General features: G+C 43.1%; 1 protein-coding gene across 1 annotated transcript in view; it reads right to left on the bottom strand.

Moving 5' to 3' along the window:
* Positions 1–18,454, bottom strand: part of LOC126456626 (sodium/hydrogen exchanger 9B2-like) — a 299,137-nt gene that overhangs the window by 11,178 nt on the left and 269,505 nt on the right. The window contains exons 11-12 of the mRNA XM_050092369.1: positions 10,365–10,508; positions 466–567 (exon numbers count right to left, since the gene is read on the bottom strand). Of these exons, the coding sequence (XP_049948326.1) occupies positions 466–567; positions 10,365–10,508 (246 nt within the window). The remainder of the gene's footprint in view (positions 1–465; positions 568–10,364; positions 10,509–18,454) is intronic.

The following is an 18,454-nucleotide window of genomic DNA, read 5'->3' as shown; positions in this document are numbered from 1 at the left end:
ATACTCCACGAGTGAACACAAGATAATAATGTAAAACATTCGAAGATGTTGGGTATAGTAGATACGCAAGGATGAAGAGGTTAGCACAAATTATGAATATACGAAGGACAGCATCAAAGCCGTTGAGTATGATGACTAAAACAAACAAACAGATATCCGCTACAGTCAAAAGTAAGCAGCCTAGAAGTTCTGTGTATTCGTATGTGGAATCTAAAATAGGCATAGGTTTGGTATTTCATCGAAACGACATATTAGGAAGCCAAATAGTGTAAATATGCATGACCCATAGGCAGTATGACTACACAGCAGCTTAAGCTAAAATGTGACTGGCAGGAGCCTTTTATTCTAAGCATCATGCTGTACATCATATTTCTATTCTTAGAGCTATTTACACGGCATAAATCAATATCCTTAGCTACGCTCTCCATGAATATTAGCAGTTGTATATGCAGCAGTACTACCTACCTGCACTGTGGCTTTAGCCATGCAGGCCAGAGCGACAAAAATCTTTTCTTTGTTATTGAGCTTGCTACCGAATCCCACGAGAATCGTCACCAAAATACGTAACTGAAACAGAATAAAAGTAAATCTCTATAAATGTGGTAAACTTAAACACATATCATACTGTGAGTACATCACTATCATATGTATTATTAATTATATTATTGTTTCTCGTGCATACCACATTTAAATTGTTGTACGATCTAATTTTTCCACAGGTTGCACTAAATTTTAAAAATGTTCAAATGTGTGTGAATTGCTAAGGGAACAAACTGCTGAGGTCATCGGTCGCTAGACTTACACACTACATAAACTAACTTATGCTAATAATACCACACACACCCATGCCCGCGGGAGGACTCGAACCTCCGGCGGGAGGGGCCGCGCAATCCGTGACGTGGCACCTCTAACCGTGCGGCCACTTCGCGCGGCACAAAATTTTAAATACTGAGTGCAGTAGCTAAGGAATCATCAGAAAATGTAGACAAATCTGTGGAACCACTGAGAGAAGCGTTGTTACAATTAACCTAAGAAGAGGAATACGACACTACAAGCGGCTAAAACCACACGAGAATAATTGTAAAATAGGAAGAAATAGGAAGATCTATCCTACCAGCCATGAACGTCGCTTGGTTGTAAAACTCTGTATTTGTGAACAGTCTATGTCTGAAGGTTAACGAAACACAAGTCACTGAAGAAACAATACCTTGTAACAGACAGTTATGACTGTCAGATTCGCAATAGTCATAATTGAGGTATTATTCGACAAAAAAAAGGAACTAAACATTTGCTCGAAACAATATACAAGGTGTCCCATTTATCTTGAGCACCCCAAAAAACTTTTTATCCAAAACCAAAATAAAAAAAAAATGAAGCAAATGTTGTTTAGGTACCAAAGGGGTGGGACAAAAACCAACCATGATTTTTCTTGTAACTTTCTTCGTTACGAAGACAGGAAAAGCCGTACCTGTTTGTTAAGTACAGCCCTATATTTTTTATTCAGTAATCGATTTCCTCTTTTCAAGACCCGTTCAAAAACGTGTCACGGTGTACCATTCAGTAATCATCACTCTTTTAAAAACTTAAAGCAGACTTCCAGTTCTAAGTGGGCTGCTTCTGTGTTGGCAGCGCTGTGCAGCGCTTTGCATTGGATCTCTGACTGCGCTTTCTTTGTAATAGACTCTGTGGCTGGTTGGACTCGTTGTTGGAAGTTAATCACCAGTATCGTTGGGCAGTTGCAAGTTAGTCGTCAGCGGTGATGGAATTACTGTTGGGCAGTTGGAGGTGAACAGCCTGCAGTGATGGATGTTAAATGTGAGACGTTAGCATTTATGGAGGGTAGAGGTCTGAAGTGTTAGCGTTGGCTAACGATCTGGAAATATCCGACTTGCAGACTGGCAGTTATTCATGATTATATATCTTTGTACTGGATGTCAAGGACGATTTATATTCGTGTTTGAACTGGATGTCACATTATTAAGGTAAAAAATACAGTATTTGGTTTGCAACACAATCTTTCCTTTGCTAACCACATGCCCATTAGTAGGTAGTGGCTTTAGTAGTTAGTATCTTTTATTTAGCTAGCAGTACTGACGCTCGCTGTATTGCAGTAGTTCGCGCAATGAAGATTTTTGTGAGGTAAGTGCTCAATGAAAAGTATATGTTACTGTTAGGACTTCTTTTTAGTCAGGGCCATTCTTTTGAATTAATTATTTGATGTCAGGTTGTAATTTTTTTGAGCAGTCAGATTGCGTTGCGCCAGAATATTGTGAATCAGTGTTGGCATGCTAAGAAAAACTAAAGAGAAAGTAGGCTCAGTACATTTTCTTCGTTAGTGTACATCGTACTCGCACAAGCCTTCAACTGAAAACAATTTACCGAATGACCGGTTGAAGGAGGTTAAGGGCGCTCAACTCCGATGTCATCAGCGTAAATGAAGGTGTGGTTCGAAAATGGTTCAAATGGCTCTGAGCTCTATGGGAATCAACTGCTGTGGTCATCAGTCCCCTAGAACTTAGAACTACTTAAACCTAACTAACCTAAGGACATCACACACATCCATGCCCGAGGCAGGATTCGAACCTGCGACCGTAGCAGTCGCACGGTTCCGGACTGCGCGCCTGGAACCGCGAGACCACCGCGGCCGGCAATGAAGGTGTGCATTTCCCTTGTATCCATTTGTTTACTGCCAACTCCGGCAACTTGGAAAGTTACGTTTTCCCCTGTTCTGATACATAAAAGTCAGACTCAGTTTCATGTTACCTTTTTAATCACGTCACGTGTACGTAAATGCAATGAGAATATCCAACACAATGACACGACCAGCAGTCATGTACGGTTCAGAAACATGGAGCATGCCAAAACGTAAAAAGGGAAAACGATTAATTTTTGAAATAAGAGCAATGTTGAGGAAGATATGGGGACCGTTCGTAAATAAAGGAGAATGGAAAAGAGGAAGAGTGAAGAAATCTACCTGTTGATGCAACAACCAACAATACTGCAGAAGCTGAAGAGCAAAAGAAAACAATGGACAGATCATGCAGCCCATATGACAGAAGAAAGACAGGGAAAGAAAGCACTTGAGAGAAAACCAAACACCAGACGCACCATTAGACGACCAAGGCAGCGTTGGATGGACGACTTTGCGAAGGACATGGCAGTCCTGGGGACTGGAGATGCCTGGGGGAACCGTGTACAAAACAGAAAGGTTTTTGGCCTCAGGACAATTAAAAACCGATGTGATTGATGCTTTTTATGCGGTTTTTGGCCTCAGGACAATTAAAAACCGTAATGAGTTATGCTTTGTTGCGGTTTTGGCCTCATGACAATTAAAAAGCGGTTTTTCCCATCCGATGTGATATGACCTTGCCGTGGTAGATGAGCTTACGTAACTAATAGTATCGCAGCTGTACATCCATGCACACTGAGTAGTACAGTTTGTTTAACGTTAAACGTACACCTTAGGCATTGTTGTATGATTCATTTGTCATTTGTAGTCAATCACTATTACATTATGATGCTTACAGCTCCATGTATTGCTACATTTTGTAACTATATTTTTCTTGTGCCATACGTCTTCCCCCTTCTCGGATAATATTCCTTTGCAATTTGACGTCATTATGACCAGTGGTGTTATTTCTACAGCGTTTTGAAAGTTTAACTACAATCACTCTGTATATTGCACAGATCTTGAAAAAGGGTGTGAATTAAAAAAAAAAAAAAAAACAGAAACATAGGGCTCTGTTTGAAAAAGTGGTATTGTCGTTTATATCTTCGTAACGAAGAAAATGAGAGAAAAGGCGGTCATAAAGTTAATTCCTCCCTGATGGCTAAGGATCATCTGCTTGATACATTTTTTATTTTGTCACTGGACAAAAAGGTGTGGTCGAGATAAATCGGACACCCTATATGTCTACAAATGCTGTACCTGCAGAAACGTATTTCACAAAATAGAAATTGGTGTGTTATTGTACGTTCTTCCCTTATTCGAAACCGAAGTGCAAATGTGGAGTTTCAAGGAAGTTCGTTTTCTTCTGGGTGAGCACCAGTCTCCGTAAATTTGAACCGCTCAGGATAGCAGCGCGGTCTCAGGCGCTGTGCCACGGTTCGGGCGGCTCCCTCCGCCAGAGCTCCAAGTTGCCGGGGTTGGCAGTAAACAAATGGATACAAGGGAAATGCACACCTTCATTTACGCTGATGACATCGGAGTTGAGCGCCCTTAACTTCCTTCAACCGGTCATTCGGTAAATTGTTTTCAGTTGAAGGCTTGTGCGAGTACGATGCACACTAACGAAGAAAATGTACTGAGCCTACTTTCTCTTTAGTTTTTCTTAGCATGTCAACACTGAATCACAATATTCTGGCGCAACGCAATCTGACTGCTCAAAAAAATTACAACCTGACATCAAATAATTAATTCAAAAGAATGGCCCTGACTAAAAAGAAATCCTAACAGTAACATATACATTTCATTGAGCACTTACCTCACAAAAATCTTCATTGCGCGAACTACTGCAGTACAGCGAGCGTCAGTACTGCTAGCTAAATAAAAGATACTAACTACTAAAGCCACTACCTACTAATAGGCATGTGGTTAGCAAAGGAAAGATTTTGTTGCAAACCAAATACTGTATTTTTTGCCTTAATAATGTGACATCCAGCTCAAACACGAATATAAATCGTCATTGACATCCAGTACAAAGATATATAATCATGAATAATTGCCAGAGGTCCCTCCGGCATGGGTGTGTGTGTTGTCTTTAGCGTAAATTGGTTTAAATTAGATTAATTTTAATTTTAATAATCAACAGCCTCAGTTGTACCGTTTACGTAGAATTCACCTAGGTTTCAGTCGGGACAACCCAACCTTCTTAAAAATAACAGTAACTACCGTTTGTCCATAGTGGACATCGTCAAGCTAAAACGACAAATCCATAAATTATCGTCAGACCATAAAATTTATCTGTAACTGTCTCGGCCCCACTTCGCGACCGCCATGCGGCAGCCACGAGTGCTGTACTGGACGATGTCCACTATCGACAAACGGTAGTTACTGTTATTCTGAAGAAGGTTGCGTTATCCCGACTGAAACCGAGGTAAATTCTAGGTAAACGGTGCGACTGAGGCTGTTGATTATTAAAATTAAAATTAATATTTATACAGCAGCTGACAGGGCCGCGAAATGTTGAAGATATTTAAATTAGATTAAGTTCAAATGTTCAAATGGCTCTGAGCACTATGGGACTTAACATCTGAGGTCATCAGTCCCCTAGACTTAGAACTACTTAAACCTAACTAACCTAAGGACATCACACATATCAATGCCCGAGGCAGCATTCGAACCTGCGTCCGCAGCAACCGCGTGGTTCCGGACTGAAGCGCCTAGAACCACTCGGCCACATCGGCCAGCTTACATTAAGTACTGTGTAAGGCTACGGACTGACGACCTCAGCAGTTTGGTCTCATAGGAACTTACCACCACCAGCATAAATTTGGGGGGGCGACATCATTTCACTGGGTTGTATTTATAGGGCTGTAGACAGTGTGATTATGGACGTTTGGGTCGGTCCAGGAGGCATGCACAGATAGCCTAACACGCCGGCACGGTAGCTCATCGTGTTCGGTCAGAGGGTGAGCTGCCCTCTGTAATAAAAAAAACTGAGTTAATGTATCAAGGATGAACTTGAACAAGTGTCATAAGACGTCCGCTCCGAACAAATACCACGATCAATTAAGAACAAAATGAGATTGAAAAACAGTAAGCCGATCGCTCGCCATACGCGGTAAATCCGGGTTCCAGTCCTGGTCCGACACCAATTTTCATATCTCAGCAACGGGTGTAACACCTGTACCCACTGCAGCTGATGCAAAGTCATTCTCATTCAGCGAATTTATTTCGTTCTTTATTTACACGGACCAGTGGAATGATGTCACTCCTTAAATTTCAAGGAAGTGATTAAAGCACAGTTGAATGGAACGGCTTGTGGCAAAGATCTGGATAAAGTGATCACAGTGGCATTTGATTTGGACTACTGCAGTAAGAATGCACCGAAAATTATGTAACATGTGCACATGATGCCTTTGTCAAGCGTTCAATCTGCTCTATTCCGCTGCGTTTTCATCACTTCATTGAAATTCCACGTTTGACTTCACTTTTCGCTCGAATAAAACTCTCGGATAAGTTGAAAAGGTAATTTTGTTAGTACATTGCTAAGATACCCATCCCAAGAAGTTTCGAGGCTTCATTAACAAAAAATAGAGAGAAGTTAATACGGTGGTTTTACTGCTTCAAGTGTTCTACGCGTGTTACACACTTCTAGAGGTTTTCAGGGGACGTAGTAGATCAGATTTTACCTGGGAACCCATGTCCAGAAACGTCATCCAACGACGCTAGAGAGCGTCAAAGCTATAGGTGTCGGTGCATGTAAATGTATGTATATATTGGGTGAGTCCCTGATGGTTACAAACTTTCAAAAATGATGGAGATGGATCAGTGTATAATTTTTAGGTAAGGGTCTCTGGTTCTGAAACAAACGAGTAGAAAGTTACAAGCGGAAATCATTCTGATACCTCTGGCATTGAAACACATGTACAGGTACTCTTGTTGCTAAAAATGTAGGGTGTGGAAGTTTGAGAGGTCGAAGACGACGAAGATGGACCAAGACAAAAAAAAATGCCTAAATAACATGGGCTATAAAATGCATAACTGAGGAGCTAAGAGCACATGTTTATCTTCGCTAGTGTGAACCACTTCTTCTCTACTGAACAAGTATTCATAGCTCTTAAGGTACGCATTTTGGAGCCTATGTTTACTAGACTTTTTTCTTGTTTTGCTCCATACCACCACTACTGAAACTTCACTAGCCTAAAATCTTAGCAACAACAGTTCCTGTACATGCATTCCACTGTCAAACATATCAGAACGATATACACTTATAACTTTCTACTCGTTCGTTTCCGATACAGGGACAAATTGGTACATTTATCCTTGTCCATCATCCTTGTTTTGAACATAATCACGAGCTCGCCATGCATGTACATAATTTACAGGAGTCGGGGCCAATATCTTTGATGCTCTGTAGCGCCGTTGGATGACATTTCCGGACCTGGGTTCCTATGTAAAACTTGATTTGCTAAGTCCCCTCTACAACCTCTAGAAGCGTGTAACATGAATTTGAAATACCCCGTACATAGTCTTTCCTCACTTGAATACGATGTACAAAACGTTCAGCCGGCTGCGGTGGCCGTGCGGTTCTAGGCGCTCCAGTCCGGAGCCGCGCTGCTGCTACGGTCGCAGGTTCGAATCCTGCCTCGGGCATGGGTGTGTGTGATGTCCTTAGGTTAGTTAGGTTTAAGTAGTTCTAAGTTCTAGGGGACTGATGACCACAGCAGTTGAGTCCCATAGTGCTCAGAGCCATTTGAACCATTTTTGAAAACGTTCATGCAACTATGTGGAACTGTCAGAAAATTCCTTCTTTGGAGGCTCCATTCAACTCGCGTGTCACATTGGCTTCAATGATGAATATGTCAGCAACGCGTTGACCCTTCATAAGAATTTTTGCGCTTTGTAATTTTGTGGTAGGTTCCTGGTGATAACACCAAGTCTCATCACCCGTGAAGATCGCTTCCAAAAAAGACGTGTCTGGGTTTTGCACTTCAAACAAGTGGCAGCAGGCGTCCATGCGGCATTATTAGGGAGTCAAGATGTACTGGACAAACTTTGTACACACATTTCTCTTCCTCAAAACATTCTGGAGAATATTTTGAGCACTTGATTTACATATGTTGTTCCATTTCTATTTATGACACTGCAACGTTGACACACTACAACCGCACGTCCGCTGCTTATCACTGCCTGCGCAGAACTGACGGGTCGAATGCACATCAGTTGTTTACAGTTGTTAGTTCAAGATGTAACCACCGTTAGTACGCTGACGTCGCTTACGCTTCAGGAGTGAAACCAGGCACTGACCTTTTCAAACGGGAGACGTGCAGGGTGACCCAAAAGTCCGTTTCTATTTGAAAACTCGGCACTTCACGGAATAATGTAGGTAGAGAGATAAAAGTTGACATACATGCTTGAAATGACATTGGGTTTTAGTGAAACGAAAAAAGTGCAGTATATCATCAGTATATGGCGCTTCATATGACGCAAAAGCATAACAATTGATTTTTATCAAAGGCGACGTTCTTTGTAACAGATGTTCAACATACAGGGTGTTTCAAAAATGACCGGTATATTTGAAACGGCAATAAAAACTAAACGAGCAGCGATAGAAATACACCGTTTATTGCAATATGCTTGGGACAACAGTACATTTTCAGGCAGACAAACTTTCGAAATTACAGTAGTTACAATTTTCAACAACAGATGGCGCTGCGGTCTGGGAAACTCTATAGTACGATATTTTCCACATATCCACCATGCGTAGCAATAATATGGCGTAGTCTCTGAATGAAATTACCCGAAACCTTTGACAACGTGTCTGGCGGAATGGCTTCACATGCAGATGAGATGTACTGCTTCAGCTGTTCAATTGTTTCTGGATTCTGGCGGTACACCTGGTCTTTCAAGTGTCCCCACAGAAAGACGTCACAGGGGTTCATGTCTGGCGAATAGGGAGGCCAATCCACGCCGCCTCCTGTATGTTTCGGACAGCCCAAAGCAATCACACGATCATCGAAATATTCATTCAGGAAATTAAAGACGTCGGCCGTGCGATGTGGCCGGGCACCATCTTGCATAAACCACGAGGTGTTCGCAGTGTCGTCTAAGGCAGTTTGTACCGCCACAAATTCACGAAGAATGTCCAGATAGCGTGATGCAGTAATCGTTTCGGATCTGAAAAATGGGCCAATGATTCCTTTGGAAGAAATGGCGGCCCAGACCAGTACTTTTTGAGGATGCATGGACGATGGGACTGCAACATGGGGCTTTTCGGTTCCCCATATGCGCCAGTTCTGTTTATTGACGAAGCCGTCCAGGTAAAAATAAGCTTCGTCAGTAAACCAAATGCTGCCCACATGCATATCGCTGTCATCAATCCTGTGCACTATATCGTTAGCGAATGTCTCTCGTGCAGCAGTGGTAGCGGCGCTGAGGGGTTGCCGCGTTTGAATTTTGTGTGGATAGAGGTGTAAACTCTGGCGCATGAGACGATACGTGGACGTTGGCGTCATTTGGACCGCAGCTGAAACACGGCGAACGGAAACCCGAGGCCGCTGTTGGATCACCTGCTGCACTAGCTGCGCGTTGCCCTCTGTGGTTGCCGTACGCGGTCGCCCTACCTTTCCTCCACTTTCATCCGTCACGTTCCCAGTCCGTTGAAATTTTTCAAACAGATCCTTTATTGTATCGCTTTTCGGTCCTTTGGTTACATTAAACCTCCGTTGAAAACTTCGTCTTGTTGCAACACTGTGTTCTAGGCGGTGGAATTCGAACACCAGAAAAATCCTCTGTTCTAAGGAATAAACCATGTTGTCCACAGCACACTTGCACGTTGTGAACAGCACACGCTTACAGCGGAAAGACGACGTACAGAATGGCGCACCCACAGACTGCGTTGTCTTCTATATCTTTCACATCACTTGCAGCGCCATCTGTTGTTGAAAATTGTAACTGCTGTAATTTCGAAAGTTTGTCCGCCTGAAAATGTACTGTTGTCCCAAGCATATTGCAACAAACGGTGTATTTCTATCGCTGCTCGTTTAGTTTTTATTGCCGTTTCAAATATACCGGTCATTTTTGAAACACCCTGTATATACCATCATCCATTAAAGATACCCGTGGTCGACGGACAACGTTGTGGACACCACTGTACATCATACTGCGGTCGGACGTTGTTTCTTAGCATCTAACGATCGCGGTAAACTTGTGATATCAGACAACCTCACAACCAATAATCGTACGGACTGAGGTCTTGGGACCTGGGAAACCAAGCATGATGGCCTGTCGGCTCAGAACGAGATCCTCACCAAAAGACATGCACAAGAGATCTTCCACACATGTAGCAATATGGTGTGGAGCGCCATCCCCCATCGTACTTTCCAGCAGGTGTTTATCAGCCAGGCTAGGGATGATTCGACTCCCTCTCTCACTACATCTCGTTTTATACATGATTATCATTTGGCGTCATTGACGTGTTACTGTCAAGGCCCACTGTTGACCAGTTTTTACACTGGTTTTTGACTTCAATGAAACGCCACGTCATTTCAGGCATGTGTGTCAATTATTATCTCTCTGCCTACATTATTCCGTGAATTAGAGCATTGGGTCACCCTGTATATCCATGTGCAACATAATGTAGACAAGTTGTTAACATTTACCCTGCTGTTTCGGCAGATAGTAGATTATTCACACTTACCACGAAAGCAGTTATGAGGCAAGCAATGCACAGTGACACAACGTCTCCCTCCAGTTCACTGAACTTTATCTGTGTGCCTGTTATGCCGAATAGGATCGGTTCAAAAATCATCCAAAATATCTCAAACGCTGTGGCAACAGGGTTCTGAAACATAAAAACAATGTACTTAATTATTGGTTGTAAAACACTCATTTGATTCAAAACTCAGCGATTTACAAGAACACTACTTATACACTGATGCACCAAAGAAACTAGTATAGGCATGCGTATTCATATACAGAGATATGTAAACAGGCAGAATACGGCAATGCGATCGGTAACGCCTATATAAGACAACAAGTATCTAGCGCAGCTGTTAGATCGGTTACCGCTGCTACTATAGCAGGTTATCAAGATTTAAGCGAGTTTGAACGTGGTGTTACAGCAACGTGCTGTTCAGCAGAGATCTCCACCACCGCGTGCTCTACGGACAGCCCTATAGGATTCATGGTGTCAGTTCCGTCCAACACTACTTCAGACATTAGTCGAGTCCATGCCACGTCCTGTTGCAGCACTTCTGCGTGCTCGAGGGGGCCCTATACGATATTAGGTGGGTGTACCAGTTTCTTTAGTTCTATAGTGTAGATATTGTATTACGGTTCCTGGGGCACATCATATTAACTTTCTTTTCCGTTGAACATTCGTTGTCCAGCATTGCGCTCTGGCTCTCTAATAACATATCTGCGAAGATATTTCACATCATCGTATGTAGGTTAGCAATTTATCGCTAGCGATAGCTGCACAATATGGCCGTAAGTGGTACGCCATCATCCGCATGAACGGGCTCCACTAAACGGAAATACTGTACTGTGTCAGCGAATGGTCGAAAGACGGCGGTCTAGACGTGACGGAATGATAGTACACATTTCCCATCCTTCTTTTCTATTTACACTGTGGAAAAATACGTATTTCTGTTGTCATCTATGTATTAACTTACAAATCACCGCACATTATCGACCGAGGTGGTACAGTGGCTAACACACTGGACTCTCATTCGGAAGGGCGGTGGTTCAAACCCGCGTCCGGCCATCGTGATTTCGGTTTTCCGTGATTTCCCTAAATCACTTCAGGCAAATGCCGGGATGATTCCTTTGAAAGGGCACTGCCGATTTCCTTCCCCATCCTTCGCTAATCCGGTGGGACCGCTGACCTCACTGTTTGGTTCCCTTCCAAACCAACAAACCGCGCATGAACTATGAAAGTAGTTTAACGTAACAGCGGACAGTATACGTTACTAAATCTACGTTACAGGTATGCTTAACAGCTTAACTGCTTTTCCATTGTATGTGATTGATGGTTGTGTTACTTTTTTCTGTATTCATTCATTCATTTCATTGTTGCCCTTATGGACAGTGTTTGAACTCGAAAATCACATGATGACACAATTTTCACTTCTTTCCTTTCTTCCTCTTCTCTTCCCAAAATCTCTTCATCCTTTGGCTGTGCTCCTGTTTCCTTTGCTCTGTCCATAATGTTCCTTTCTTCTTTCTCTCCTTTACAATAAATTTTGCACTCCTAACTTTGTTTCTGAAGTATTTCCTGTCTCCTATCATTTGCCTGTTGATCCCTATCTGCCTTAAGTCTTCGTCTATTTCATGATACCAATTTGTTTTCTTGCTTGAGCTGTTTACTACATCAAAAATTTTCTTTGTAAGTCGGTTGTTGTCCATTCACTGTATGTGCCCATAGAAAGTTAATCTGCGTTTTCTGATCGCGTCTGTTAGTCTGTCAGTGTGCTGGTACAGCTCTTTGGTAGGTCGCTTCATCCATATGCCATCTCTGTGAATTGGTCCAAATATTTTTCTGAGAATTTTGCGTTCTATTTTTTCTGTGTCTATGATGCCTGATGCTCCAATTGTGGTTGTTTCTGACGCGTACAATGCTTCTGGTAATACAACTGTTTTGTAGTGCCTAAGTTTGGCCTGCCTCGATATGCTTTTCTTATTATAATGTGACCATGTGAGTTTGTATGCCTTCTGGAGTTTCTTCGTTCGTTCCATGTTAGCCGCCTTGTTTGATCCTCCCATTTGTATGTACTCCCCTAAATACTTAAATTTTTCGACTCTTTCTACGGATCCATATACCGTATGCATGGTGTGTACATTGTTGGTCTGTCGTTCCATATATTGTGTCTTCTCGTAAGATACCTGCAGACCTGTTTTGGCAGCTATTTCATGCAAGCATTCCAGTGCTTCCTTTGCCTCCTGTGTATTATTGCTGAGTATGGCTATATCATCTGCAAATGCCAGACATTTTATGATTGTTTTGGTTTCACGTGTTCTTCCCAGCTGTATTCCTTTAACTTGTTCCTCCCACTGCTTGATAATTTTGTCTAACACCATGTTGAACAGGATTGGTGAGAGCCCGTCTCCTTGTCGGACACCTGTGTGTATGTGGAAGGGTTCCGAAATTTCTCCCATGAACTTAATCTTGGAGGTAGTGTCTGTAAGCGCCTGTTGTATAAGTGCCCTGGTTTTTCTGTCGATACCATATTCTTCCAGTACGTCAAAGAGTGTCTGTCTGTCTATGGAATCATATGCTTTTTTAAAGTCCACAAAGGTAACTACAGTGTTTCTTGCCTGTCTGACTTTCAAAAGTGTTCTTAAGTTCCAGATCTGTTCGATGCATGATCTCCCTTTTCTGAAGCCTGCCTGGTATTCCCCAATTTGCAGATCTGCTTGTGGTTCTAGTCTGTTTAATAGCACCTTAGAGAAAATTTTGTATGTAACTGGTACTAGCGAAATGCCTCTGTAATTGTTTGGATCTGACTTATCACCCTTTTTATGTAACGGATGGATCAATGCACATTTCCATTCCTCTGGCACTTTCTCTGTGATCCAAATTTCGGAGATAATCTTATGGATTTTTTTGGTGATGTTTTCATCTTGGAGTTTCCAGATCTCGGCGATAATACCATCTTCTCCGGCAGCTCTGTTATTTTTCATTTGTTTTATGATTTCCTCTATCTCTTCTATTGTGGGTGGATCAGAATCGGCATTAGATGTGGTCTTTTGAAATGTTAATTTTCCTGTAGGTTTTTTGCAATTAAGAAGTTTATCAAAGTAATGTTTGAGAATTTTACAGTTTTCTTTTGTGTTTGTTTCCAGGGATCCATCTGTTCTGTATTATTATTGACAATCAGTTTTATTTTGTTTCTATGTCATTGCGATATCCACGAGCTATTGTAGCAATCAGAAATATGACTGTGACTGACCATTTCCATAAAAGTGTGCCGGCCGGGGTGGCCGAGCGGCTCTAAGCGCTACAGTCTGGAACCGCGCGACTGCTACGGTCGCAGGTACGAATCCTGCCTCGGGCATGGGTGTGTGTGATGTCCTTAGGTTAGTTAGGTTTAAGTAGTTCTAAGTTCTAGGGGACTGATGACCTCAGAAGGTAAGTCCCATAGTGCTCAGAGCCATTTGAACCATTTTGAACCGTAAAAGTGTGTTTGTGAATCATGATTTTACTTAATGGAGACAAAAATGCAGAAAAAGATCGCCGAGAGGATAAGAAGAAAAAACGGTCGTATGGACTGTTGGCCGGAAATCCATGGTATCTATGCTGCATGGTATTTATTAGCTCACCATGCCAGTACAGTACAATGCAGCGCACGACATGCTATGATAAGAACATCGTTAGACAAGATGTTCGAAGACGACCTCTCTAATAGGCTATTTCATAAGATCCATGTGTTGCCATCTGTATAAAAGTGATTAATTTATCGTGTTTTTCAACGATGGAAATGGAAAAGTTTATTACAAGCAAAGGAATTCTTCATTAGGATACAGTGAGAAAAAAAATTGGTGAAGAAGGTTTGACACAGATGATCCCCCACACTTGCTGGACGATGTCGACCGCCAGATGTCATTATCCGATCAGCTTTCCGGCTGGGGGCTAACACATGACGACTCGCTTTTCCCTCGTCTGTCTGTCGTTCCTGCTCCGTCTTGTTACTACAGACCATGGCGTCATTTGGTGGCTCGTAACTCTGGCATCCAGAACAACAAAGAAGGGTTCAAGTTAATCCAGACGTCCAGCAGTTCAAACCGGAGGAATTGATGGTAAAAGTGGTGGGCGACAGTGTGGTGATAGAGGCAAAACGTGAAGAGCGTCAAGATGAGCACGGTTACATATCGCGCCACATGCAGTATCGCTAAACTGCTGCCGAAGGACGTAGTGACTGAACAGGTGCAGACGCAACTGTCATTGGACGGTGTCCTCACAATCAAGTCACCAAAGAAGGCTCTCCCTCCAGTGGAGCAAGTATACTAGCTGTGCAGCAGTTACCACCCAGCAACAGCAGGGAGGAGAGAAGATGGAACAGTGAATAATCCATTGCTGGTGTACGAACTAAGTTTTGTTTTGATTGATTAATTATTTTTTGTATTGTCATTGTTCTCCCGTCCAAGAACTTTAACACTTCTCTTTTCAACTTCCCATCAAGGAGGTGTTACGTATGTGAAAGACTGCGTTTAATGATTTTTTCATCATTTTCGTTTTCTGTAAGTGTAAAACAATGTTTCACAGACATCTTTTCCAATATGTATTTTGTGTGCTGTTTGTACTGATGCAAAATTCTCACATTGTAAGACTGATAGTTTTTTGTATTGATGTTCAATAAACCCTTTCTGTGGAAAAAAAAGTAGGCACGAACAAGACTCAGCAGCGATTGGCACACATATTCAGAAGTGCTGTCTGTTACCCAGAGTCGTTACAGGCAGCGTGAATGCGTTGTTGTTCCAGTGTATGCACGTTTGGGGTGGGCTTAGCACCCACATGTTCTTTCTGGTGCCCCACAGGTAGAAATATACTGTAGAAGGTTGAGATCCGACAGCTGGGCCATGCGGCTAAACCACCTCGTCCGATCCATCAGCAGGGATAGATGTTGTTCAAATGGTTCAAATGGCTCTGAGCACTATGGGAATTAACTTCTAAGGTCATCAGTCCCCTAGAATTTAGAAATACTTAAACCTAACTAACCTAAAGACATCACACACATCCATGCCCGAGGCAGGATTCGAACCTGCGACCTTAGCGGTCGCATCGTTCCAGACTGTAGCGCCTAGAACCGCTCGGCCACTCCGGCCGGCTAGATGTCGAGAAGCCTGCAGAAGTCGGCTGTAGTGGGGTACTATCACGTAATAGCCACGTTACTCACACCATCAAAGCAGGGGAGGCAGGATCACTCACAGGAAGTGCAGATGTTCTTCGCCTGTGCGGCGTTGTGAAAGGATGACTGATCCTACAAGGCAGCTACCAGTAATCCCCGAGGATACATCCCCGTCCTAACAGTCAAGCTGAAGCGGTACTGATGATTATCTACCATCTATAACGCAGATCATCCGTAGCCCACAGTTGGCTGTTGTGATGGCTGACGATTCCGCCCTTACTAAAGGCAACTTCATCTATGAACAGGATGCATGACAGAAATTGCAGCACCGTGGTGGCCTGAACGACGAAATAAAAACAGTCGCTGTGGAGGCAATAAGATCCTCACGCGCTGTAAGCAATACGAATAGCGGGAATTGGGGAGAATGTTCCACACAGTCCACTGGCTGACCCCATGCTGGTGTACCATCTGCCTAGCTCTGATACAGTGGACATATTCCACAGTGCTCAATACTTGTTCCTCCAAGGGCTGTGTAAGCATCTGGCGCACCTACATATCTTTGTTATTAGTCGACCACAGTATTGTTGGGCCTGGGAGTGACGATGCTTCTGTCGGTTTATCGCTAACTTTTATCGTGATATTTCACCATGATACTTTGAACCATTTGATAGCACATGCACCATTTTCCTGAAAACATTCACAGTGCGGTGTGTTTTCCTTAGTTACCATTGTACTTGTTTTTTACAACATCACTGCATGTTACCAATAACTGCCACAAGAACCCAAGTGCAATAATATCGTGGTCGAGTTGCAACCAATCCCATAAACGAGCCTGTCTCAAGCAAACGGCAAAACACTGTCACAAATAATTTGTGGTGCGGATGCTGCCTGCAGGGATACTTCTCCCCGTACAAGCGTGCTGCTGCCTGCATATTTCCATCTGGCTGTCCACATGTAAGGACCACTGGGGTCTGGCTTTTCGCCAATTTCAGCTACAGTAGTTCGAAATCATACACTGTGCTATGTTAGTTTAAGTTAATCAGTGCCACGTCTTCCCACAAAGCAAAGTTGAATATATTATGATACTGATGTACATTCCTTTTAATAAACAATTATTATTGTACGCATGAGTTGCCGTTAGTGCTTCTGTTTTATGGATATTGCTCTGTGAAATGTGTGCAGCTAGCGTGACAGCAGGCCCCTTCCATTTAGCTGTCTGTACCTGCGCGGGGGTATTCACTGTCAAAGGTGTTTTATCTCCAACTTCGATGGATGTACGTCCCGTGGGACGCATTTCCGGCCATATGTCCATCTGACCTACTCTGCTCCTTCTCTTGTCACGGATCGTTTCCTGTAGTTTGTCCCCATCTCGTGAAATTACCCTGTATATTCACCCAAAACACATAGCACGAAATGATAAGATAGAAGCGGAAGAAATTGAAACTTATTTGGTTGTATTACATTTTATAATTCTATGTTGAAAATAGTGAAGCTCTTTAAAAAATTGTTTCGTTCCCTGTGAGGACATGCTTTCATCGGTTCGTCATATGACGAGTCCCGTAGCGAACGAATGCTCTTGTTCGTCAGTCGTACGACTGGTTTCGCCGATAAAAGATGAACTCCCCACCGTACCATTCGACGAAATCCCAGCCTAACCGATTAGAGACGAAGCTTCCGAAACAAATCATAGAGATGCCCGAGACAATCGAAATACAAGCCGACATGGCTCTTATGTAGATACTCGTTTATACGTGGACCTGTTATGTAGATGCTCGTGTAATTTGTTTCACGTGATACTGTTTGAGCTGTGTCGCGAATCAACTTACCGCGCCAGCTTTTGTTCAAAAATGGTTCAAATGGCTCTGAGCACTATGGGACTCAACTGCTGAGGTCATTAGTCCCCTAGAACTTAGAACTAGTTAAACCTAACTAACCTAAGGACGTCACAAACATCCATGCCCGAGGCAGGATTCTAACCTGCGACCGTAGCGGTCTTGCGGTTCCAGACTGCAGCGCCAGCTTTCGTGTGCGCTTATCTTTGCTTAGAGGGCGTCTACGGGCGGCTTCTAAGAGGTCTCTGGCGACCTGGCTCTCTCTCTTACATAGTCCGCTGAGGAGGCAGTTGGTTCTTAGCTAGAAGGCTCGAGAGGCGTGCGGAGCACCTGGATGTCCGATTTTGGCGGCTGTGCTTACGACGAGGGGCGTGTGGGCCACGTACCGCCGTAGTTCGTGGTATAGCGGGAAGAGGGGCTTTCTCCACCGCGGCCTAAGAACTGAAGATGCAAACAGCCGTCTGTGCCAGAGTGCTACTCTATGTGCCGCCACGGGACCGCCAGCTGCGTGTTTACGTCTCTCCTTTAATATCCGGTGACGAGCTTGAAGTTCTTGTTTACATTTAGCAGTGCAGCAGCGCTGTTGTAACTGCAATTACGACACGTTATACTACCCAGTGTCTTGGAAGGTGCACCAACTTGGTTAATGCTCGTTAACTGGACGGGCCTCTGAGAGAAGCCGAACCAGTAAATTATCAGCTTGCTATTTAAACTATTTGATTTGCTTGACAAGGTCCAGCCTCCCATGGTGAAACTTCCTTCTAATTAGATGTTTCCTGTTTGTTGCGTTGGTCCTTGGTGAGACAAGTGGATAAGGAAATACAATATGACATTCGGTAAATTTTGCCGTTGTGAACAGTGTAAAGCTTGGATTGATTTTTAACGCTCCATCGTTGTTCTTTCGGCCAGCCTTATGGAGTTGTCCCAGCCTGGGCTCTTTTAGTGTTAATGGAACTGTCTATTTAAGACCGGTAGTGGGGGTCTTGCAACCAAAAAAAATTCTGCTTCTTGCAAATCAAGAAAAATTATATTAACTTAGTGTATCTCTCTGTTATATCACCTGATACCAGGATTTTTTTTTACTTGTCCTTTTTTATATCCTAAAACAG

The sequence above is a fragment of the Schistocerca serialis genome, chromosome 2 (genome assembly GCF_023864345.2).
Source record: "Schistocerca serialis cubense isolate TAMUIC-IGC-003099 chromosome 2, iqSchSeri2.2, whole genome shotgun sequence".
Taxonomy (NCBI): Eukaryota; Metazoa; Arthropoda; class Insecta; order Orthoptera; family Acrididae; genus Schistocerca; species Schistocerca serialis.
Note: the sequence above shows the minus strand (reverse complement) of the source record. Positions and strands in the feature narration are given on the sequence as shown.